Genomic DNA, 24,763 nt, shown 5'->3' with positions numbered 1-24,763 from the left:
GGAATTAAAAAATTTGCTGGTACTATTATATTTACGACCATTTAATTAAAATTCAATTAGGATAATTTTTTTATTGTAAATAAAAGATTAAAATCAGTGGGGTCAGGGGAAGAACGTTAATTATCAGTGATTCAGAAGATCTGATCCACTCTATTTTATTTATCACAAAACAAAAGACTGTTGTTGTTTTTTTTACTTTTAAAGCTAAAGCATAAATCGTATGTGGAATGTTAGGTTGAACTTTTAGTAAAAACTACACAATTTAAAAAAAAAAGAGTTGAGAACAAATCTGGGTGTAGAATTCGAGCATTCACACATGACCTTTACCCAGCTTCTTTTTAACCATTTGTCTCTCTCTGTTTGCCTTTATGTGCAATGTTACCAGACTTTTAATATTTTATGTCCCACAATCCTTGCTTAGACATTAGGTAATACATTCTACATTAGGTAATCTACCTCACTAACACCATTTCCATGTACCCCTTTTCACAAACGTATGCTCTTCTTATACAGTGCTAACAACCCCAGTATATCATTAAATAATTGCCATTTTCACTTTTTTTCTTAATTGTCCTTACTTGTTTTACTTCACATTTTAAATTGTATTTCATCATATGGGTTTAAATGATGCATTGAATGTGTCTTGTATAATTTGTGTATATAATTGTGTATAATTGGTATGTGTATGTTGTGCAAACTGACCCCACGATTTTTTTTTTTAATCCACACCTTCTTGCTTAAAGCACACGTGACTGCTAACTTTCCTAAACTTTCCTTGTATATTTTTTGGAATAGGTTTAGACAATGCACTGTTGCAAAAATGGTTTTCATGTTTAAGACAACTGAGCAGTGCCGTGTTACGGCGTGGGTCTAGATTAAAAAAGGTCTGAATCCCTTTTCATGTCAAATTCCAGTAAAACTGACAGCTGTTCCCATTCTGCTGCCAGCCTGCTGCAGCAACAAGTGCTTTTGGATAGTCTTCAATACAAATCCATCAGCAGTTTTTTCCAAGTGCTGCGTGAAGAGTCATCTATGACTTACAGGTAAACTGTAGCCATATACTGACATCTAGTGAATTATTATGGTTACTGCAAATAATATCCCAACAGGATGGGGCCACACAAGTTCAAACAACACAGCACCTGCATGCATTACAGTGTGTAGATAAATAATGGAACAAACATCATCTGCTGCATCTGATCTAAAGCTTCATCAATTAATCTAAGACAGAGACATGACACTGCGGAGACAGATATGCCAACAAGTAAGCAAGGTGATGGCACGAGGATACAGAAATTGAATATGATGAGAGATAACAGTGACAGTGATGTAGTTATCTGCTGCGTATGTGTGCATGTGCACTCGTGTGAATGCAGCCCACTATCTCATGGTGTCTGGCGGTTCACTGTGAGGGCTATTTGGTCTAGCAGCGCAGATAAGAGGGTGATATAGAGGCCGGTGGGTGTGCTGGCTATCAGCCTCCCATGTAACAGGGTCACTCAGGTGTACTATGCGGGGACAAGTGGAGGAGCAGAATAAGGGGAGATAAAGTAGAAGAGGACAGAGCGGGTGGAGATGAGGGAGGTGAACAGGTCAGGGAACAAAAAAAGAGGAGGTGATCGAGTGGACAAAGGAAATGCTGACAAGCACTTATCCAGATTTTGAAATGTACTTTGTATGTGTGGACATATATGTTCATAAAATCTAGACATCACTGAGAGTGATCACACTGCACATGTGTGAGTGTGTTTTTGTGGTTTAAGATTTGTGCATGGGGAAACTTTCACACCTCTATTTTTCTTTCGGTGCTCCGGTTTCACCTGGCGCACACGCACACACACAAACACAGAACATCAGGCTGCTCTGCAAATAAACTGGCACCAGATATTATCATGTGTGCTGCTGCTTTTCTTGGTTTCATTCCGATTTCCTTTTAACAAAGAAAAGTATGCTAATCCCCTCATGTCAACCTGACTGTGGAGACTGCCATGGTAATAAACACGGGAGTGACAGCAACAACAAACTCCTCTGAATATGCGCAGTCATCACGGTCACGTGGCATGTCATTATAAACCTTTGGGGGATTTTGGATGATTTCAGTGGGTCAACAAGTTTGAGGCTGTAGGTTAGCTGAAAGGCAGGTGAATATCCTGTAAACAACATTATCACTGAGTTAGCAAAATATGGAGTTACTTCTAAATCAAGCAGGTAAAAGAAATACAACAAGGCAATGCTGACAAATTTCAGTAACAGTGTGATTTTGACCTAATTCACATAAAAATTAATTATCTCTAATATTAAACAATATTAAAATCACCTGATCGCACAGAGGTATGGAGTGGAACGCATGATATTAATGGCTTAACGGGGTATATTGGGCTTAAAATCAAAGTTTTCATTGGGTCAGAAGTGATACGGTAACTTATGCTGGACACAGACTAGACTGAAGCAGGTTATGCTCAGAGTTTTGATTTAAAAGTCAGCTGCAAATACCACATTTTGACGAAAACTTTTAACTATGCTTTTAATTATAACTATGAACCATATTCAGTCAAAAAACTTTCACTTTGTGAAAATGATATTTGTGTCTTTTTAATGAGTCCAACCTGAATCCATCAAGATTTAATGTTTTTCATACATCAAATGAACCGTTTCTGAGTTCTAATGGGCATCTGTAAGAGGGGGAAATCCATCAATCAATCCACTGAGAGGTAAAATACTTGTATTAACTTATTAATTCACAACAAATTTGCATTATTAGCTTTGCTTTTATTTATAAAGCTTATACAGTTAACAAACAGGAATATGGTTGCCATGAAAAGTTGCCATCTTTGGGTTCGTGGTTTAACTTAAAGCACAGTGCATCCTGGCTCCATCTCAGGTACAGTGGCATATATATCCCCCCCAGAAATCTCACTCCTTCATGTTATAAAATGGGAGGCAAGTGAAGAAAAAAAAACTATATGTAAATAAGTAGACCATACAATATCTCACTTCTTAAAAAACTAACATAATACTATGCAGACATTGTGTTTAAACAGCAGCCCTACACAAAGCTGTGAAAACCTGTTTGTCCCTTTCCGATATCATTCAAAGACACAAGTACCTTTCACGCAGAGGGGTAAAAATCTTCCTGCACCTCAGAGGAGCACTGCCAGGTTGCAGCAGCTGCTTCAAACAGCTATGAATCAGGCTATCAAATTCAGAGCCTTTTGAGAAGAGAAGCATTGGTGTAGGCCTCTGTCACTAGCAGATGGGGCAGATTTAGGCTTTGGATAGAGAATTGGTGGTGGTTTGGGTTAATCTTGTGCCTTAGGCTTTACAGACACTTTTGGACTGAGGAAAATATGTGAATGTAATTTGATTAATTATTTTGACCCTTGTCCATCAGTCGCTAGACCGCTGTCAAGCAAGATTTCAGCTTTGCAAACTTTAGTCTGCAGCTGTGTGCAATCAAACATTATTGCAATGGAATAATAATTACAAAAATGTATCTTTAAGACAGTAAATTGGTATGAGGAGTATAAGATCGCTTTTCACTTCCAATTCCTATAAGATGATAAAAACAATTTTGCCACAGAAGTATGGATAAAGAATATGTCCACGTATCTGAGATGTTATTGATTGGTGCTGGACAAATTTATCCATTCATTCATCAGCCAAACACGTCTACTCATTGCAGTCTGTCTCTAATGTGGATAAAACTCCTGCTGTGTTTGTTCCAGTGCTTTGTTGCAGTTGTAGTTTACTTACTCAAAACCTTCTGTCCAGTTCCCAAACCAGCTCGATGGAGTTTAAGTCTGGAGAAATCATTTGAAACCTACTGTTTTTCTAGTCTTGGTTTAGGATAAAGTCCTGACCTGAAAGTCTATCCTTTGTTGCTTTACCTTTTCTCACAATTCACAACAGCACAGACTACAGCACTAGTTTAATAATACATCAGCGAGTGTAGTGGTCACACTGCCATTATACAGACAGATGATAACTTAACTTGAATTGCTTCAATTTCAATTTAAAAAAAAGGGGGGGGGGGGGGGGAACTGTGATGTCCTAAAGCTTTTGACATCAGTAAGCCACTTTGTCATCCCTTACACGTCCAAATACGCCTACTCCTATCTACAAATAACCAAAACAATCCCAAATATCAAAAAACGAACCAAAACAAATGTGCTCAAACTATCAATACCTCAATCAGAATAATATACACTCACTAGTCACTTTATTAGATACACATGTTCAACTTCTCATTTGCCCAAAATATCTAATCCGCTAATCACACGGCAACAACTCAGTCCGTTTAGACATAGACAATGGCTGATCTCCTGAAGTTCAGACCATGCATCAGAATGCGGTAGAAAGGTGATTTATTCCTACAGAATCACAAAATTGGATAATATAGGGTTTGTAAAACACTGCATGGTTTGATGAGTCTTAATTTCTGTTTCAACATTTGGACAGTGTGATCAGAACTTGCTGAAAATAAAATACAAACCACCTCATATCACCAGTTCAGGCTGCTGGTGGTGCTTTAACCCCGGAGAACCCATAGGGTCGGATCTGACCCCATGGGTGCTCCAGGGTTAATGGTGTTATGGGATAATGGGAATATTTTCTTTGCACATGCCCTTGGACACTGAGTAAACACCACATCCTACCTGAGCATTGTACCCAACTTCTGAATACACTGGTTTCCTGAGCATAACAGTGAGTTCACTTAACTCAAATGTTCTCCACAGCCATCAAATCTTGAGATGTAGTTCATAAAACACAGTGGTGTTTGGACTGGATCTAAGCCAAAACACCACTTTTGGATTGGTGTGGAATGGGAGCATGACATCATGGATGTGCAGCCAATGGAGAAAATCAAGAATTAAGGCAATTCTGAAGGTAAAACAGGTCCAACCTGGTATTGCGTCAAAAAGCGATTAGGGAAAAAATAAAACTGAATTGAACTGAACAGTTTAAATATATATATCATTTTTTGATATGACTCATTTACTAGCAAAGTGTCTAAAAATGTTGTGAATTGGTATTCGGTTTAGTCTGGAGTAAGTCTGATACCATTCAGGTGTAACAGTATCTCATTTGCTTTTTGTTCAAGTCATGTAATGAGCCTGTAATGAAGCCATAAAATATTGATGCTCACGTTCAACCAACCGATCAACTTAAAACAAGATAGCAGAAAGAAACACTTCCCTTCCTGAGGAAGTACAGGTGAGGAGACTCACAACAGGAGAGGACTCGTTTAAAACAGATCATAACTTATATTCAAGCACAATTTAACAATAATGGGCAAATAAAGACACATTTAAAGACTTTCCTTTAAAAAATACTTCACTCTGTCATACCTTGGCTATGATAGGTCCAGACGATTACTTTAAAGGCAAAAAACTACAAAAAGAATTTACATAAAGAACTATTAAGATTATTGTGTTAGCACAACTACAACTGAAGAACAATTTATGCTTAAAAAAATGCAACCTTTCATTTTATAAATTTCTGTTATATATTTAAAAAAACAAAAAAATTGTTAAAAAAAATGTATCTGTCCAACTTCAAAATCAAAAATACACTTTTTATAAGATATTTTAGTTACTGTATGCTATGCTTGGCACAACCCTGCTGCCAATACTTCAGTCTGGAAACGTTGATTTTAAAAGTATTATTCAATAAATCTTTGACCATTAGATTAAAGATAGTCACCCTCATACTAAATACTCATTAAATTAAGACTTAATTTATGTTAACTTAAGCAACTTAAAATCTATCTTAACCAACCTTTCAGTAGTCAACCCTTATTAGGAATTTCAGCATTTATTTTGAAATCTTAAAAATACTATTCATTACAAAGGCAACAGATTAAACACTTGTATGCAGAATGGATATATGAGTTTGAATTTGTAGATTAGAAAAAAAATGTTCAGGTAAACAGAAATGTTTTTCTCAATAAAATATTACTTTGTTATGCTTCGCTTTATATGTATTTAACATAGTGGCGCAAAACAGGTAATTGACAGATGTGAGCTCTGGAACCTAATGCACTGTGACAGTCAAGGATAAATGTAGTTATATAAAAGGAAGGAAACCTAAATTAATTAATTTTATTTTGGTTACACGGGTAACAAGGTTGCATTGACTCAGTCTAGTCAGAACATACTACAAGGGAAAAATGCTAAATGTATCAAAGAGGTCTGACTTTTAGTTGACCCATATTGTTAACACACAACTCAATCGTGCCATTTCGTCTTCTTTCGGGACGGTTCTGTCTTTTCCCTTCCCAGACTGAATAGGTTTCAGTATCAGGGTTGTGCATATACGGTGGGACAAAATTTGCAGAGGATAATTATTGTTCTGAGTTATTGCTGTATTATAGGAGAAATATGTCAACAAACACAGAAAAACAATAACAACAAAAGATTTATAACGTATTTTAAGTATTTTACTGTTAGTTGACATGCGGGGGGGAGGCTGTTTTGCATTTTAAATATTTTGGGACCACTTTTTCAACTACTAGGTTTACATTTTGTCCCAGTGCAGGTTTAATTTTACACAACAAATAAATGTTCTAGTATTTTGTGCATGAATTGTTTTCAAATTCACGTGAGACAACAGAAAATATCCTGCAATTGTAGAATGGTCCATAACACCGCCGCCATGAAGGACACGGGGATATCGAAAGAAGCAGGTTATTAACAACTCACCTCAATTATCTCATTGACGAGGGCTGCAGCAGTGTCTGTTCTTTCTCCACCCGATTGACTTCAGCGTTTTCTTAAACTTAATAGCTACTACAAAACTTTCATACTGACTGTTCACTACAGATAGATAGCAACTAGCATTAACGTAGACTTGTACGAACTGTACTATACCTCGATATATAAAGATAGTCTCACCTGATCATCTCACTGCTCTGCCAAATTAAATGCACCATCTGTTTGTCTGTGCATCTGTTTGCTAAGCTAATGACAAACTGCACTCACGCTACTAGCAAGGTCGCTAAGCAACGGTAAGCGAATCTTCCAAGGCTATGCTAACCAGCTAGCACAGTAAATATCGATATCATGGAGGAGCCTTTTTTATAGCATTGGTAACGGTACTGCAGTCTGTAGGATTGTTTATTTGCTTGCTAATACCTTTCTTGTTGAAGCTGGCTTATTTATGTAGCATTTGAAAAATACCTAAAAGACTACACAAACGATGAAAACTACAACTACATGGATCCTCAAGCTGCCGTTTGGCGATTGTAAGTGTCGTAATCAAAAGAGCTTAAATACGAGTGACCTCTGGCTTGAGCGACAAGTGGGAGAAACAGAGAAACGTGAGGGACGTCTTGCTTGTCTTGGCAGTATGGTGAGTAGATACAGTAAATATGTTGGTTAACTTATTTTTTTCTGCACTGGAGATTAAACTGATATTCACCCTGCTAATGCAGGAAATTCACAAAGTAAGGTATGCGTTGTTTCTAGCTCACGGCATGACGCAGCCAACCAGAGGACTCAAAAGTTGACTTTATTTAAAAAGTCTCCTTTCGTGTCAAAGTCACGTGACACTTTTCTTATTTTGGTTATTTTAAATTGATGCTATCGAATAAGTGTCAAAGATGGCGATGAACCTGATCCCCCAAGTATATACTCGTTTGTTATGCAACCCTAAATCGTGTCTGCAGGCACAGGGCTATTTTTGAACTCACCCCCTGCTTTACTAAATCTTTTAGACAAGAATGGACACCCAGCCCACGTGCAGCTCCAGTTAAACTTTCATGCTTGTCTTATGAGAGAATTCAATACTGTGATTGTTAACAGCAGATTTCTTCACCTTGTGTCTTGCAGGCTGAGCCTATTAGAGTTCTGGTGACCGGTGCTGCTGGGCAGATTGCCTATTCCCTGTTGTTCAGCATTGCCAAAGGAGATGTGTTTGGCCAAGACCAGGTAAAGAAGGGTTTTGCCCTGCGCTTGTTAAACACTCAGTTCCTTCTGCCTGTCACCAGGCGCACCCATAAAACTGACAGCTGGGACTGTCACAAATTTTCCAGGTCATATCTGGGATGACATTGCACATACTGTATGTTGTTCCTTTGGAAATTGATCAGGTTACACTAGCTTATTTATGACCGCCCAGATCAACCTGGACTGTCCTTGAAGTCAATGAAGCGGATCTTGTGCCAAGAGCACTTGATCCAATTGGTACATGGCTTAGGCCTTCCCATGCTGTCGCAGAGAACTAAGTCTCCTGCTGACATGTAATTGTATACAGGGGTTATTATGCAATTGCATTTAAATTCAGTTATTTCCTTTTTCTTCTGGCAGCCAATCATTTTGCTCCTGTTGGACATCACCCCCATGCTGCCGGTCCTGGAAGGTGTAGTCATGGAGCTGCAGGACTGTGCCCTTCCACTTCTGAAAGGTAGTCCTTTAATAATTGAGCAATGCCAGTGTGTGGGGTTTTTTTTTTTTTTTTTTTTTTTTTTTTTTTTTGTGGTGTTGTTTTTGGGTGTTCTTTTGTTTAGTTTTTTTTTGTATAGGCATTTTTTCTTTTTTTGACAAGTGGGATATTTGAGAGCAGAAGTAGCTAAATTATCTTTTTTGTTTTTTCTTTTCTTTGCTTTCAGCCTTTTCTATTGTTAATAATAGAACTGCCTGTGATACTTCAATACACTTAAATAAATTCTTAAACGACCATATGACAAATGAGATCTGCTGTTCCAACTCACGCTCAATCTTCCCATCGTTCATGAAAAAGAATGCCTTGCTGGAGGCAAACAATGGTGTTTTTATTTTTTTGTTTTTATTTCCATTTATACAGATACCATTTCTTCATGTGTGTGTGTGGATTTTTTTATTTATTATTATTATTTTTTTTTTGGCAGAGGGATCACCTTGTAAATGTTTTAATCCACCTTTCCTTCTATACCTACATATCCCAAAATATGATCCATGAGCAGATGTTAGCTAATAAGAGGAACCTACACCATTTTTGTTGGAGGTGGTGGTTTTTCTTGAATGCTTTAAAGATTTGGTTTGCACAAATGGGCTCGTTTTCTTGTATGGACCCAGTTTTTTGTTTGTTTTTTGTTTGTTTGTGTGTTTCGTTCCTGCTGTCATGGACTCAGTCATGAGGCGCCACTATGTGCCATCTCCATTGTGACCTGGAATTTTTACTTTGCAATGGTGCTGTCCTTTGCTTTTGTTTGCACGGGGGCTGAAAGAGGCCCCTGTATTAGCCAGCCACGATGCAAAGACAACACCTCATGCACATCAAGACAAAGATAAATGCAGTTCTCATCAAACTGGTCACCATTTTTCTAAATCTTATGACTGCACTTTAGAGTGATGCTTTGTCTCAAACAATTAAAGAGTCAACACTGTAAATGTCAGATGCACAACACAAACAGGAAGGACTTCCTGTGGACCTCATGTTCTTTTGTTATAACAGTTTTAGGGAGTGTGTGTGTGAGCAACTTTTACTCATGCAACTTTTATCAGGAGCTGACACCATGTTCCCATATTGCAGTAAAGATCTGATGTGCCATTAATTTAAACGGAATTCATTTTTTTCCAATTGTCACATTTGATTTGACTGCTTCCCTTCAGGAACAAATTCCACTATGAACTTAATAATCCCTCTCAAGGTTCAAAGTTGACAAATTGCCAAAGAGTAAAGTACTAAAAACCTATTGTCAATTAATTTTCTCCTTCTACAGAGATCATACCCACTGACAAAGAGGAGGTAGCCTTCAAGGACCTGGATGCAGCCATCTTGGTGGGCTCAATGCCCAGAAAGGAGGGTATGGAGAGGAAGGACCTCCTTAAAGCAAATGTGGCCATCTTTAAGAGCCAGGGAGCTGCCCTGGATAAGTATGCCAAGAAGACTGTGAAGGTAATTAGAAGCATATTTTCTGATGTAAAACACTCCCTTCCTGTCAAGTGAGCAAATTTGAAAGAAACTTCTCAGCCTCTGCCAAATAGAAATGTTTCCTAAACATTTTGTGCTTCTGGGAAAAATGGCAAAATCCTAATGAAGTATTTCCTGATGCCAAAACATTTTTCCCTTCTCGGTGTTGCATAATACAAGTTTGCTCGATTTACTCATGATAGTAATAAGACATAAAATCTGCATGGCATATGTTTTTAAATTGGTTTATGTGTGTTCAGGTGCTGGTTGTGGGAAACCCTGCCAACACCAACTGTCTGGTTGCAGCAAAGTCTGCTCCCTCTATCCCCAAAGAGAACTTTTCCTGCCTCACCCGTCTGGACCACAACCGGGCTCGCTCTCAGGTACAGTCCTCTCACTTCTTTCACTTTCTGATGGTGGTCTCAGACGTTTGGCATCCACATTGTTAATCTTGGCTGACTGCAAACCTGGCTTTTCTTCGTATCCTGTAGGTGGCAATGCGCTGTGGTATTCCAGCCACTCAGGTGAAGAATGTGATCATCTGGGGGAACCACTCCTCCACACAATACCCAGATGTTCACCACTGCAAGGTCAACATGTCCGGCAGTGAGCTGACCTGCTTTGATGCAATCAAGGATGATGATTGGCTTAAAGGCGATTTCATTACTGTGAGTTATTGATTTCTAGATGAAAGCATGATATTTTATAGCTGGAGTGTACTCGCACTCGGATGCTTTTGGCTGTGCTTGAGAAAAGGCCTATAATATAATCCTCATATTTTACTTCATTGTTCTATCTTTTCTTCATCCTGACACTCCTAATAAGATTAATGGTTCTGAACATTAGTGGTTACATTTGTGGTTTAACAATGCTCTTTTTTTTCTTTTTTTTTTAAATTTGTACAATAGTCAGTTTTCCGGTCACTGTTCATGCGGGCAGATGTCAGTAAGACATGAAGTCCCTTTTTTAGGCTGAGCTGATATACTCACCTGTTTTCCAAGTCTATTTGAACTGCAAAATTATTCATCTGTATAGGCAAACAGTCTAATTTTATGTGGTTATAGGTTTGGAGTTCAGTTTTTCAAATGCCACATTTATTTTGGAGCCTTGAGCACCACTGACTAAATTTAAGTGATAATGGCTACAGAGAAGTCAGCCTTGAGCTTGCTCTAAAGACAAACTATAAGCACTTGTATGAGGCCCCTTTTCTGCTAGCAAACATGTAATTTTCCTTCAAGCAAAATATTTTCTGGAAGACATTCAAAAACATGTGTGGTGTTTTTTTTTTTTTTTTTTTTTTTTTTTTTTTTTTTGGGAACCAAAAACCTCAAAGATTTGCAGAATGGTCAAAAATCCTCAGGGTGTGTTTCCAAAACCTCCAAGTCATATTTGTTGGGTCTATCCTGGGTTCTTTCAGGTAGGTATGCCTGAAACAACCCTTACCTAGAAGGTGCTTGTCTCTAATCTTATTCTTCACACATTTTGTAGCAATACCCTATGTTCCTGTCCTTACCTGACAGCTTCACTGTCATGATCAGCTCTCTTCATTACAACAATCTCTGCATCGCTACAAACAGTGTACCGGTCCTTGTGTCAATCTGCCACTTATGAACAAAGGGAGAACACGATTATACCTTGTTGCTTGCAGTGTGCAGCACATGTAAAGCAGATATTTGGGGGACAGTAAGTATAGTAGTAGTAGGCAGGGGCAGCATTTACATGAGTCCAGTTGATAAAGAGAACTGATTCTCAAAATCAAACCTAGTCACAGAGCTCAATAACACTCCTGCATTTTCATTTAATGGCCCATGTTCTTACTTTGCAGACTGTGCAACAGAGAGGTGCTGCAGTCATCAAGGCCAGGAAACTTTCTAGTGCCATGTCTGCAGCCAAGGCCATCTGTGACCACATGAGAGACATCTGGTCAGGCACCCATGAGGTAAATCCTACATCTGTTTGTTATATCGGTCATTTGGGAATTTTTGCATGTTGCACTGTTCTGATAAGAAGTAATTATTCTGACGTTTAAAGATCCATTTTGCACTTTTTACCCCTCAGCTGTAAAAGCCTGCTGGGGTATTGTCATTGGGCAGACAGTGGCATGGACATTCAAGTTTGTGAATGCAATAACTGGAATGGGGTGATGTAGGCTTTTCATATTGATACCATAGGTGCATCTACTAAAAATCTCAGATGAGTTTAAAACTCAAGGTCAAAGGTCCTCACCGAAGATTTTCAAGTTTACACCATAGGTGCATCTGCTAGAACACTGAGGGGTAGCACTGGTGACCACCATTATTTTTGACATGTTAGGATGATGCCCCCTTTGCACCATTGATATTAATTTGCAACTATTTTGACAAACTGTAGGTTCCTAAATCTAACAAGATCCTATACTCAAGATGCACTGTAGCAAATTAGATTATTTTTCATTTATTTATACTTCCTTCATCGTAGCAGAACGATTGAGTTTATAAACTTGGATTTTTTTTCCTGTGTGAAAACAAATCAAAACACTAGAAAAAGATACAAGAGAACTCCAAGGACACCAAAATGCATCACTACAAACCACTGAGTATTCAGTCTGGTCACTGGCCAGATGTAAATGCAGAAAGAATGTCCTGTGTTCTGGACACACTTTGCATTCATTTCACAGATGGTTACTAGTCTGCACAGACCTTTGCACATCTGTAGTACCTGTCTGTCGTTCGTTCGACCGAAATCTGCATTCTACTATACTTGTGAGAACCAGCAGTCACTTGTGAGGACACACAACCCGGTCCTAGAGCTGGGCGATAGAACGATAACGATATGTATCGCGATATAACTTTTACTCGATAGAGAAATTAAGCTATCGCGATAGACCTCGCCGCTCTTGTCCTCAAAAAAAAAAAAAAAAAAAAAAGGTCAGCCAATCCAAATTAAGTAGCGCAGAGCCGAACCAATCACAGCCGCAGCGTCACGTCGCGTGACTTGTTACATACAGCACAAGTGCCAAGCCGCACGTGTGTTTGTTTGGGAAGCAGCCAGCAGGTAATGGAGGAAATGAGTGTGCCGACTAGAAAAATCAACCGAGCGTGACCGAAGAGAAAACAGATGATGGTTCCAACGCCGGAGAGATTGTCGAACGGAAGAGCCAGAGAAGTTCCGTAGTGTGAAGGTATTTCTGCTATTTCAAGTCTGACAAAAAACAGAGTAGCTGCACTGTAAATTGTGCCGAAAGCAAGTCTGGAAATACAATAAACTGGTGCATGCGTCACACTGTGCGCCACGTTATTGTTTCAGTGAAATGAATTTCTACAATACTGTTAATTCTACTCTCTGCAGTGTTTAAATGCTTACATATACACACAGTTACTGTCCCTCCACACATACGACTCGGTTCTGCTTCTATGCCCCAGCTTTGTTTACTTTTTCCCACCGAGGCTTCTAGACTTCTGATTGGCCAACATTTCTGCACGGTTAGGAATCTAGCGCCACCTGCTGCTTTGGCATGTTCATAGCAGCGTTTTCCTTCATTTCTCCCTTTAAGTGTGGACGGGATTATTTTTTAAAACGAAAACGGAAAATCTCAGTTTTCAAAAACACCCGTGTACGTGTGGACGTAGCCTCAGTCTCTGACTGGAAGCGCTAATTCGTCATTCGGCTTTTGTCAGACTAAAGTAACTGTTAAAACTGTTTGAAAAGCTCAGCTATACAACAAGGAGAGATTGAGAATTTCCTTTTAGTTCTCAGTTTATTTGATATTGACAAAAGTTAGTCAGTTTTGTCTGTTCTTCTGTAAAACAAACTAAGATTTATTTTTAGAATTAATATTTTGTTTCTAAGTGGAATTGACAGTTTAGTCTGTTTCGTTTGTTCTATTTTGAAACTTAAACGCTTTAGCGGCTGCCTTTTGTGTAGTTTGCAATATTTGCCTTTATTTATCTGAAAAAGTCTCATGTTCCTTAAGTACATCTACCCTGTTGAACTTATTATGGGAAATAAATATTTACATAAAAACAAGCTGCTGATTATTTCACATTTTACTTGTGAGCAACGGCACATTTAAATCTTACAAATATAGTTATTTGGCTTATATCGTGATAGATATCGTTATCGCCTGAAATGAAAAAAACATATCGTGATATGAAAAAATCTCATATCGCCCAGCTCTACCCGGTCCTCACATATTTAAAGGCATGTTTGAGGCTCAAAATGTGGTTTTAGTGTCAGGGTAACAATTAGGTTATGGTTAGGTTTAGGATAAGGGTTAGGATTAGGCATTCATTTTTGATGGTTAGGGTAAGGGGCTAGGGAAAGCATTATGTCAATGAGGGTCCTCACTAAGGTGTGTGTGTGTGTGTGTGTGTGTGTGTGTGTGGTTGTTTTTAAAAAAAGCTCAAACTTGGACAAACAAGTAGTCGTTGTTTGTTTTTTGTCGTGGTCAGCTCAGGTTCACACCATAAACGAACTGCTCTGGAGTTCACTTGGAACCGTATCAAGACCACTTCCTCCAAAAGGTTGTGGTGCGGTTGTTTTGGTCCACACCTGAGTGCCATTACTGTGTTTTAACCAACACACATGAACCTCACCAGAGGGGTAAAACAAACCAGAGTTTGATTTAAATGGACTAAATGCTGCGGGTGTGAAAACGGCTTCAGATTTCTGACAGGTTACATATGGTTCTATTGTCAGTGATGCAAAGTATTTGGAAAGGCTGCATTTTATTTTAAATTCACTTTTAATGAGGTTTTTTCCTTTTTAAGGGTGAGTTTACCTCTATGGGTGTTTACTCAACTGGCAACTCCTATGGAGTCCCTGAAGACCTAATCTACTCATTCCCTGTCCAGATCCAGGTAAGCCTCGATCTCACTTTGTCTCCATTCTTCTAGCAGCTAGCATCATCTTTTCAGTGCAGCTTAAGACTAGCATTACCCTCCATTGTCTTTTTTTTGGATGTGGATTTTATATTGAATAGGGTTTTTGTTGTTTTGATTTTGTTTTGTTTGTTTCTTTTTAAATTAAAGTTTGCATTAAATAAAATTTTGGGGATTTCTAGAAACATTATAGATCAAAGAACAAAACTGAAGGTACTTCTTTTTTTCAGAACAAGACCTGGAAAATCGTGGACAGTCTGGCAATCAATGATTTTTCCAAATCAAAGATGGATGCCACTGCAGCTGAACTGGTGGAGGAGAGGGACACAGCTGTGACTTTCCTTGGAGTATGACTAGAGCCTGCACAGCAGCACTTAGACAGCCTCAAAACTCCAGATGCACGCCTGTGATGAAGCACTCCACCAGCCCCTCCATTACTGTGTGCTTGTGTGTGAGCGAGTTGGTGCTTATGGGTGTAAAGTTGCATTTGTATGTCAAACGATGTGAATCTGATTGTTATTGTTATTCAAGATCACAAAAATGTGTCATACTTTTGACTACATATGACTGGGTAAGTTTAAGTCAAAAGCAGTTGTTGTACGTCATGATGCACAAGTATCACTCACCATAAGTATACAGTACACTGAAACTCCACTACTAGTTAAAGCTCTCTCCATTGTTTTTTTTCCCTTTATTGATTATTACATGGATCCTTTTTACAGCTAGTGAAGTCCTAAAACACTGGAATATTAACGCTGAGACAATTAAAAATAAATTAATTAATAGAAAAAACAATAAGTTGTCTGATTATTGATTTCCATACATGGATGCTGTCATTTTTTTCCAGGTTTTGGCAATACAAGCCTTGAGTTGGTAAACCTCAGCTACTGTGTGTGTGTGTGTGTGTGTGTGTGTGTGTGTGTGTGTGTGAGAGAGAGAGAGACACACACAGCCTTTTAAAGCACTCACAATAGGCTGTTTGAATCCCCTAGGTTACCAGATGGGCCTCAATGAGTCAATTCTGTTTAAGGATAATTTGATGCAAATGCTCGATTAGTTTGTGATCTGTAGTTGTGTAGTATATTTAACATATTATGTATGTATATAAAGTAACTAAAATTGGGTCCTATTGCAACATTTAAATGGTGTACTAACATTAGTTATGCATGCATATTTTTATTATGTGCTATTTTGCATAGTGAGTAATTTGAGGTGTTTTTGAAAGCTCTGTTTGGACTTCAGTAGTTTTCTGATTTCCTATAGGCACAACCTGATTGTGATGGAGTCAGGACAGATGGGGTCCTGATAAAATATAAAGTTAACTTATTAAGACTTGATATGTGGCTTTATGCAACCATTATTCTATTACAGAGATTATACCTTGTTGCTTGCAGTGTGCAGCCCAGGTAAAGCAGGTACTTGGGGGGACAGTAAGTAAAGTAGTGATTCACTTACAGTGAAATGACACAGTTTCACCAGGCAGGGGCAGCATTCCCTGTTTTATTTTTTACTCAGTTACAGTATGAAGAGTTATGTAACATCTGCAATTAATAAATTCACAGCTGGTTCACTGAGGATAAGCGTTAAATGGGGCAAATCTACCAAAACAGTCACCACTCCCATATCAACAGTTTCATTTTGGAAATCCCAGTTAAAGTACTCGTTTTAATCTTTACATTAAATTTACATGAAAAAAAAATCATTCGCAGGTGTTTCATAGATGTCACACATGTCAATGTGAACACGTTACTTCTTTTTCTTGATATCACTTATTTCAATATTTTGTATTTATTACACAGCGTGCTGCGAGGAAAAGCCTGTTCTAACGTTTGAGTCTAAGGTTTACTTTTTAGCACCTGGCGGCTCTTTTTTTTGCTTCTCATCCGAAAATACTCTGCATACTCTTTCACGTGATTTAGTTTATTTTGAAAAGTCTCAACGGGATATTGAGCTTTATTGTGAAAGGTTTACGTGACGCGATGGTTTTACCGTCGTTGTTGCTAACGTCAACACATAAATACAGGCGCTTGTCCGTCCGTACTGTGGTTATATTAAATATAAGAGAAAGAGAGAACTTTAATAAATTAATATAGCCACTACAGTGACCATCAAAACGATGAAAAAATATTGCCGTAAACAGTTTATTTTGCGACACCACGAAATAAACGATAGCGCAAAATTAAACGATAGACGTTTTTATATCGTTATATCGAACAGCCCTAATTTTGAGCTATCTTCAATCAGACATTGCCAGAAACCAACATCGCACGTAGCAGAATCCTATTGGCTGTTAAAACCACGCACACAAAAACAGCATTTGTCATTGGCTCCCATCCTCCCTCGGCGTTCCGATTCGTCGTTGCCTAGAATGGCACTGGAGTGTAAAATATCTTCAAAAACTATCCGATCACCTTTTTAACTTCTGCACCTTTTTTGTACGTCCTGTGCTTTTTTTTAACACCCATTCAGCGATGTCGAAGGGCAGCAGAAGCGGCTTGAATTAAGGTGTAAATAAAACACATACATATTTTTGTGTACCCCGCTGTCTCCTCTGCTGGATCTCTGTGGTCCTCCAGACCTGCAGGACCAGGCCGACCCCATCGACTTTTCTTCCGCCAGTATTCTACAGTAAGAAAATGGCTTCAAATGTGTGTGTATGACGTGTTTCCCTCTCTACATTAGCCATCGGTAGGACTCCACACGCGGCTGGTGTTGAGGCGCTATGTCCGGGTTTTCTTTTTGACATTTTTCAGCTGAGAAAGGTCGTTCCTCTTCCTCCTCCAGTGTTACGTTCACGGCACCGTTGTTGATTATAGTTGTCTCCTTGCGTGTGGCTTGTTTGTGGAGGGCATAGCGTTCATCTCTGTCTGTACATCACTCAGTCACTAATTCATTTCCGCAGGCAGCAGGTCATACAGACAGCGTGACTGTACCTGTGTGCCCGGGTGTGTCTTTGCACATCTCGCCGGTTAATTATTGACGGCGTGTGTGTTAGTTGACTTTAAAAATCCCTGTGGCAGCCATAAGGTGATAAAAATGAAAGCACTCGAGGGGGAGGGGGTGAGGCGCTGGGGGAAAGAAGTGTCCAGAGGTTGTGAGACACAGTAAGGATTTGTGACGTGGTTGCAGGGTTGGGGCAGGGGGAGAAATACGGGCGGTACGAGCAGTAAAAGAGCTGGGTACATCGGATCCAACTTCACGTTGAAGGGAGGACCACTTGGCTGGTGTCCAGAGAGATAAGTGTGGTCGGATGAATGTGTCCTTGTTTTACTCGCAGGCACAGCGTCTTATCCTTTAAAGCTTCAACGCTGGATCGATTTAAAAGGCTTGGGCACCAATGAAAGAATGACCAGTCGGATGATTTAAGGATACCTCAAGGAAACTTTTAATATTATTATTATATATATTTTTAAATCCATTCACCGGATGTTTGCTCAATGACATCTTGTTTTTTCTGGGATACAAAACTTAAAGCGTGTCCACTATTATTTTAAACACTACTTGGCAGCTTAACCATGGCACTTTATGTCGAAGGTAAGTGATCTCTATTTTACTAAAATTGTGACTCTAGGAGAGGGAGGCTTAAAGGATTGTTTATTTTTTTTAACGATCTATGTGTTTTTTCCTGTTCATTTCAGAACATTATTTACATCAACTTTAACATATGAGAAAGTGTGATTTATCACATTTTAATTTTAATCACTGATTATTAAAAAAATAAATAAAAATCCACTCTTTGCCAGACTGTTACAGGTTTAGTTGAGTTTACCATCATTCATTTGACCAATAAGAAAAGTTTTTTTTTTTTAAATTTCATAAATCTACTATTATTCCTAAACCTTTTAGTAATCATATTAAATAATCTTCACTACTATAGTAGAGTAGCCCCACTGTGATAAAATAAGCAATAGTGTGATAAATGTATGTTTAAGTCAATAAACGAATGCATTAATAACTGTGAGTAATTGTTAACTGATGCCTTCATGTGAAAAATGAGGCCTTACGAGTCTTCTTTACATAATCTTTAGTAGATTACCAGTAATCTGTCTGTAAGCAAGGTCTTCTTGGGAGACAGTCTGCTCACGGTTTTCTAGTTTACTCACTGGTTTCATTCAATTCCTCCTTAACATGAACACACAACCTTGAACTGCTTTATAGCAGTTATAAACACAGTTGGGATTTTTTTTTCATCATTGGTATCATTGTTCTGCTGACATGTGGTGACTCAAACACCTCATTGTGATAGTTTACACAAGTTTCTGCTTCTAAAATGCTATAATTAACTGGTTGGTTAATGCTGCAATACTTCCCATGAAAAGTGAGAGTAATTTTGTCCACAGTAACACTGACACCTGATTTCGTAAATCTTTAAATGGTGTTAAACTGTTTCCCTTTGCTACTGTCTGCTATTACAGTATGTCGTGGTATTTGCCATTTGGCTTCAAAGTTCAGTTTCCTGTTGTCTCTGTGCCAGGAGCAGTTGATTGTTGTGTTGTAAGGTCACTTAAGGTTAGTTGCAGCGCTACTTGGGAAATTGGAAATAAAATTGGAAATAAAAAGTCTGAAAGGCAGGATATCAGGAATTAATAAGCTATATCTCACAGCAGGTTAATGATTTCTAACGTCTTTATATACTCATATGCTTTTCATTTTTTAAGTAATAACAATAAATGGTACTATCAAGGCGTTCTCGGTGAATATTATTATTTTTGTCATTGCCATTCATTATATTTCAGCTACAGTTCATGTAGGTTTTTTTAATAACTTCAGATCTTTATTCTTGCTTTTGGTTTGTGGAAAAGTGAGTTTCTATTGTCATATTTACCTTTTTTGACAATGTGTGTCACATTTTGCTTAACAAGCAGTGAACATGTTTAACTGCTTTTACTAATGGACCATAACAACAATTAGGGTGAAAATTGCTGTGCTAGCAGGTATAATTGCCTTGTCTCTTTGTATTTAATCAAAGCTTTTTAACTGGTCAGTGTTTGGTTTTATTGGCACATGCAGAGCTATTGTTTACCTTGTGCTCGATGTTAACAGATGGACTGATATTTGATAATCATTTCTTAACAAAAACAACATAAACTGCCATTTTAGAGATAAATTAGCCATAGATTAAGTTGATTTAAAATACCAACAGCATAGAACCTGTGTTGGGCATGTTACTGTTAAAAAAACTGTTTTCATAACTATCTTAAAGCTATATTTTCCTTTTCTGAATTACAGTGATCTGCTGTAACTTTAGATGTAATTACCTAGCTGTCATTTTTTTTTCCTGTGATGCAAGGAAGTTACATTAAAACTCTGCTTGAGACTCTCAAATACCTCTCACAGTCCAAGGTTTAGTTTTTTAGTATTGTTTACTTATCTATGGAACAGATTGCTAGACACAAGCTAACATAATCACGAGGGTGTCGCTGCTTGGAATAACGGGTGCTACAGTGACTCTTTAAGTATACCTCAACCCTTTTACGTCAAGTCTAACTAGAAGCATGACAGCCCTCCTCTTAAATGTCATTGCTTTTATCATACGGCGCAGATGGCTGTTGACTCAAAGACTGTGCCCATGCTACAATAATGGTACAAGAGCCTGTGTTTACTTCTTTGTACATCAGTCACTCAGGTGTTTCCATTGAGATCAGGGCTGCTGTTGATTAAACTGAGGATAAAATCGTTTGGTCTAAAATGACTGCAAGTAAAAAACAAAGCAAAAAAAAAAAACAGCATTTCAGTCTGGTTGTATTCATTGACGATTCAAGGAACACAAGGTGTCCATGTGCTATAGAGGTTCTTGGTGCGAAACAAGCCCAATTCATCACCCCCTGTGCTTCGCAGTTGGTATGAGGTGTTTATATGGAGGCAAGTTGAGCATTTTAGCAAAAGTGGGGCTGCGCATTATGTCCAGACGTTTCCACTTTGGTATCATCCTCTGAAAGGACATCATTCCAGAAGTCTTGTGATTTGTTCAGATGTAACTTTACAAACCTGAGTTTATGTGCAAGTATGTTAAAAGCTAAAAGTTAAAAGTGCTTTAACGCTTCAGACTATTTTTTTCTTTTACTGTTGGATCTGTATGATGTCAGAGAGAGGCGATATCCTTAATATGGGCTTCTCAAGCACCCATTGGTGGTCTGTGGGTGCTATGCAGTGCTTGCATGCTTACATCTTCATACTGTAGCTACTACCAAAAAGGAAGCCGTCTGGCTACATGTAGAAATTCTGTCCATTAAACACTATAAACAGAATCAGGGGCGAAGGGCATTCAACCTCTTGATTTGATTGGCCAGTTACGCTTTAGATGGACTTATCTTTTCTGCACATTAAGGTGGGGTTTTTAACTGGCTACAAAAGAGGTAAGAACTGAAATAATATATTCAGCCTTTTTTTTTTTTTTTTTTTTTTAAAGTGGGTTAAAGTTTTTGAGCCAGGAAAAACCTTACAGGAATTTATGTTTCTATGTTGCGTAATCAGACATAATTTTATCACACACAAAAATAAACAATGAATAAAATCAGCAAAAAATCGAGAAATGTTTCACTCTGAGGATTGAGCATATGATACGAATCAAACACGTTAAAACTGTCTCCCGTCTCACTCCGTATCTCACCGTCTTTCGTGTTTAGGTCTGAGTAAAGGTGTGGCTAACGGAGGGATGGCTCAGTTCCAGGAAACGATGCGGCAGCAACTGGAGAGCTCCATGCACGATGAGCTGGAGAAGCTGCTGGACACCACCACAGGGGCTGAGCGAGAGGTACACAAACTGTCTGCTTTGCTGTCTTTCTCCCTCCCTCTCTGACCATCTGGTTGTGATTCAGAGGGTGGTGGGGTCACAATGCTGGGAAAACACAAAAAGTGACACATACTGGAGCACACTGCCAAAAAGGGTTCCACCTACATATCTCATAACATTTTAGCAGCCAAACTTCTTAAGCAACATTCGCCCATTTTTGTCTGGTTTTATTCAGACATGATACGTCAGCAGAGGGGTGCAGGCCCTAAGAGACTAGGCAGATTTTCTCATTAGCCCTAAATGAACCTGAGTGAGCTCTTTTCAGCCCACAGCACCAACGTAAGACTAAAATCCAAATTAAAATGGCAACATTAACACTCTACAGACTCGTCTTTCCTCTGTGAGATTTCTTTGGCTTTAAACTAGCATAAAGCTTGGGACAAAACTGGAAATAAATAGTGCAGTGTTTAGCAGTAAACTCTTTCAGGCATTAACCAAACCTTGTTTAACTGCAAGCAATCAGGGAATAAAACACTCAGAGTAAAGAGGTGAGAAGTCTGTCACATGCAGGTGTGAGCAGTAATTCCCACACACTTTCAAATATATTAACAGGAATCGCTTTTGTACTTGCTGTAACTTATACGTGTAAAACGCCATGTGCACGCATACACACAATGGGTTACTCATTGAACTTTGAAGGTCTCCAGTGTAATTGGATACCAGTGTGAAAGTCGAGACAGTGACGGCCACCTAAACTGTTATTTGCTCCACATTGGGTGTTTGACTTTTTTTCATCACCCATAAATGGGACTTTTCCTTTTCTTTTTCTTTTTTTTTTTTTAAATTAAAAGATGAAAAAGCACAAAGCTACATGGCATGTGACAAAGTCTGGACTGTACAAATCCAAATATTTTGTGTAAAAGCAAACGAAAATTTCAATTTAATTTCAATAAATCCAACCAGCTATGTGTGGCTGACATGAAGTAATTATACTGTAGATTTCACTTTTTAAAATAAGATATACTTTATTATTATTCCCACTGGCTGGTGAAGTTTAGAATGTATGAATACATCATTCTTGTATTTGATGTCCAGATGCTGTTTCATCTGTTTGTGTGCACATCTGTTAAAGTCGTGTATAAAATGGTTTCTGAAGAGAAGTTCAAAACAAATTTCATATAGTCACAGTGGACCAGACAAATTGTATCAAACCTTCAAGTAAAACAATTAATGTGTATTCGGGACAAAAAAGGGTGTTTAAATATTTTTCGGGACCTTGGCTATTTTGTTTGTCTGTGTTAAAAATATAATAACTATATGTTTAAAACAAATACAGATTAAGGCTTCAAATGTGGAAATATAAAAAGGTCCTTTGCTGCAGTTTTGCACTATACTGTTGAACTTAAAGAATATGCTAAATCACCCACAGGAAAGAAATAAACAGTTTTTAAATGAAGTTCACACCCATAAATTTGCATAGAACAATAATGATCCTTTTTATATGAGAGGTATGGGGCCTTTGAAGCACACTGCTCAATGTGTGTAACAATCCATGAAACTGAGACTGAAATTGCAATACAGATGTCTACAATATTGTATCGCGAATCCTCAAACTCATCTTTTAAATTTAAAGCTTTCCAGTATGAATTTGATGAATGGAAGTTTTTAAATTCAAGACACCAGCCCCACTTAAATAAACCGTAAAATGCCTGTAAAATTAAGTATAGTGGTTTTAGTCAAACCATTTTTCCAAGGCGTGCAGCTTCTCTTCTGCCCTCAAGGCGATAATACTCTGAAATAACTGAGGCCATTTCAGAAGTGATTTTCAACATTTTCATGTCTTTCTAGAGACCACTTCATATTGACTTTGCAAACCTCAGCCTTAGTTTAAGATAACATCTTTGTTTTTCAGGTATCCAAGAAAGACTTTGAGGGCTTCAAGAATCTCTTCCATAGATTTCTGCAGGTGAAGGGACCATCAGTGGAGTGGATCAAGATACAGCGACCTCCAGAAGACTCTGTAAGCCTTCTTTTTTTGTTTTTAGCGGTTAATTGTATGTTTGTCTGTGTTGACTCTGGATTTGTCTTTGTTTAAAATATTAAAGCATCTATTTTCCTTGCAGAAGGGGGCATTCGACCCCATAGCAATGGTAGATATGTCATATATTAAAAAAGTAGCTGATATTGAATACAGAATAAAATAACTTCTAATCGGTGGGTTGTCGGATTCGATTTGATTTTACCCTTACCACTGAAAGTACAAGTGAAATGATGAAATATGATTTTGGTGATGCATTCACCAGTTGTGAGATTAAGTGATACCAAAAGATTGCAGTGATAAGTTCTTCTTTTCAACTTGTGAAAGCATCACTCATTTCAATCCCAGATATTCGTCATTCACTGTGATTGTGGGGAAAAAAACAGTTAGACAGTTGGTGTTTTGCAAGTTTTAATACCAGCGCGTTGGTGTCGTTAAACCTAGCGAGGAACCTGCATTTATATTTCTGCACAGCGGCGTTTTCCTAACAACGCCTAACGCAGTCGGTAATAAAGTTAGTTTTAGTGCTTCAAGAATCTGTCTGCACTGTGCAAGTCTGATGTGTGACTAACATTACTCAGCAGCTTCAGAGCTGTTGGATGAGCTTGCTTTGGAGCTCTTTATAACAATGGCAAGAATAGACGATTGTATTAGTTTGTTTGCCTAAAAATGCTCCGCTTAGAAAATTACTTTTACACTCTGGACAAACTATAAATTCAGCTTGCCTCAGGATTTACAATGACCTAAGGAGTTCCTGCACCAATGAAAACCTTTGTTAGAGTCAACAAAGAGAGAGAAAAAAGATGTGTGGTTGTCATCAGCTATTATTTTCACCTCCACCAAGGAGGTCATGTTTTTGGTAACTTTTGCATGTGTGTCACTCTGTCTTTAAACAGGATGGCTCGAAAGGTTTTGAGTGAATTTTGATAGAACCTTGTAGGGGCGTAGAGTGGAAGCATCTTAACAATCCATTCAAATTTGACTTGCATCCACTAATGTGTTCAAGGTCCACATAATGATTAATTTGCATAAAGTTGACAGTAAACCTTGTGACTTAAAACCTGTGATCCTTACAGATGCGGCGTGTATCGTCAACATATAGAAAGTTCTATATAAGGATTGGAAATGTCATGTCACATTTGACCACACGCACACATTCAAGGTCAGATAGATTGGACTCAAGGTCAAAATGATAATAATGTTATTCAGAGCTATTTAAAACTGTTTCTTACTGCCATTGTT

At 38.2% G+C, this 24,763-nt stretch overlaps 3 protein-coding genes across 5 annotated transcripts in view; 2 read left to right on the top strand and 1 right to left on the bottom strand.

Moving 5' to 3' along the window:
- The window catches only part of wdpcp (WD repeat containing planar cell polarity effector), an 83,894-nt gene extending 77,081 nt beyond the window's left edge, over positions 1–6,813 (bottom strand). For both annotated transcript variants that reach the window (XM_082556798.1, XM_082556800.1), the window contains exon 1: positions 6,702–6,813. The gene's annotated coding sequence lies outside the window, so the exon portion shown is untranslated. The remainder of the gene's footprint in view (positions 1–6,701) is intronic.
- Positions 6,814–7,097: 284 nt separating this feature from the next.
- mdh1ab (malate dehydrogenase 1Ab, NAD (soluble)) lies at positions 7,098–15,548 on the top strand. The gene is made up of 9 exons (XM_082556810.1): positions 7,098–7,350; positions 7,830–7,928; positions 8,307–8,403; positions 9,701–9,876; positions 10,152–10,274; positions 10,383–10,559; positions 11,717–11,830; positions 14,640–14,729; positions 14,981–15,548. The coding sequence occupies exons 1-9, from the start codon at positions 7,198–7,200 to the stop codon at positions 15,101–15,103; spliced, it is 1,152 nt and encodes a 383-aa protein (XP_082412936.1). The 5' UTR covers positions 7,098–7,197; the 3' UTR covers positions 15,104–15,548.
- Positions 15,549–16,878: 1,330 nt separating this feature from the next.
- The window catches only part of ugp2b (UDP-glucose pyrophosphorylase 2b), a 42,074-nt gene continuing 34,189 nt past the window's right edge, over positions 16,879–24,763 (top strand). The window contains exons 1-3 of one of the 2 annotated variants that reach the window (XM_082556805.1): positions 16,879–17,378; positions 21,377–21,504; positions 23,396–23,503. In XM_082556805.1, coding sequence (XP_082412931.1) covers positions 21,406–21,504; positions 23,396–23,503 — 207 coding nt within the window. In that variant the 5' untranslated portion in view covers positions 16,879–17,378; positions 21,377–21,405. Of the gene's footprint in view, positions 17,379–17,402; positions 18,285–21,376; positions 21,505–23,395; positions 23,504–24,763 lie in introns of those variants that run through there. The other variant, XM_082556804.1, reaches the window with a different exon arrangement.

This window comes from Aulonocara stuartgranti (assembly GCF_965226115.1).
Source record: "Aulonocara stuartgranti genome assembly, chromosome: 13".
Classification (NCBI taxonomy): Eukaryota; Metazoa; Chordata; class Actinopteri; order Cichliformes; family Cichlidae; genus Aulonocara; species Aulonocara stuartgranti.
Note: the sequence above shows the minus strand (reverse complement) of the source record. Positions and strands in the feature narration are given on the sequence as shown.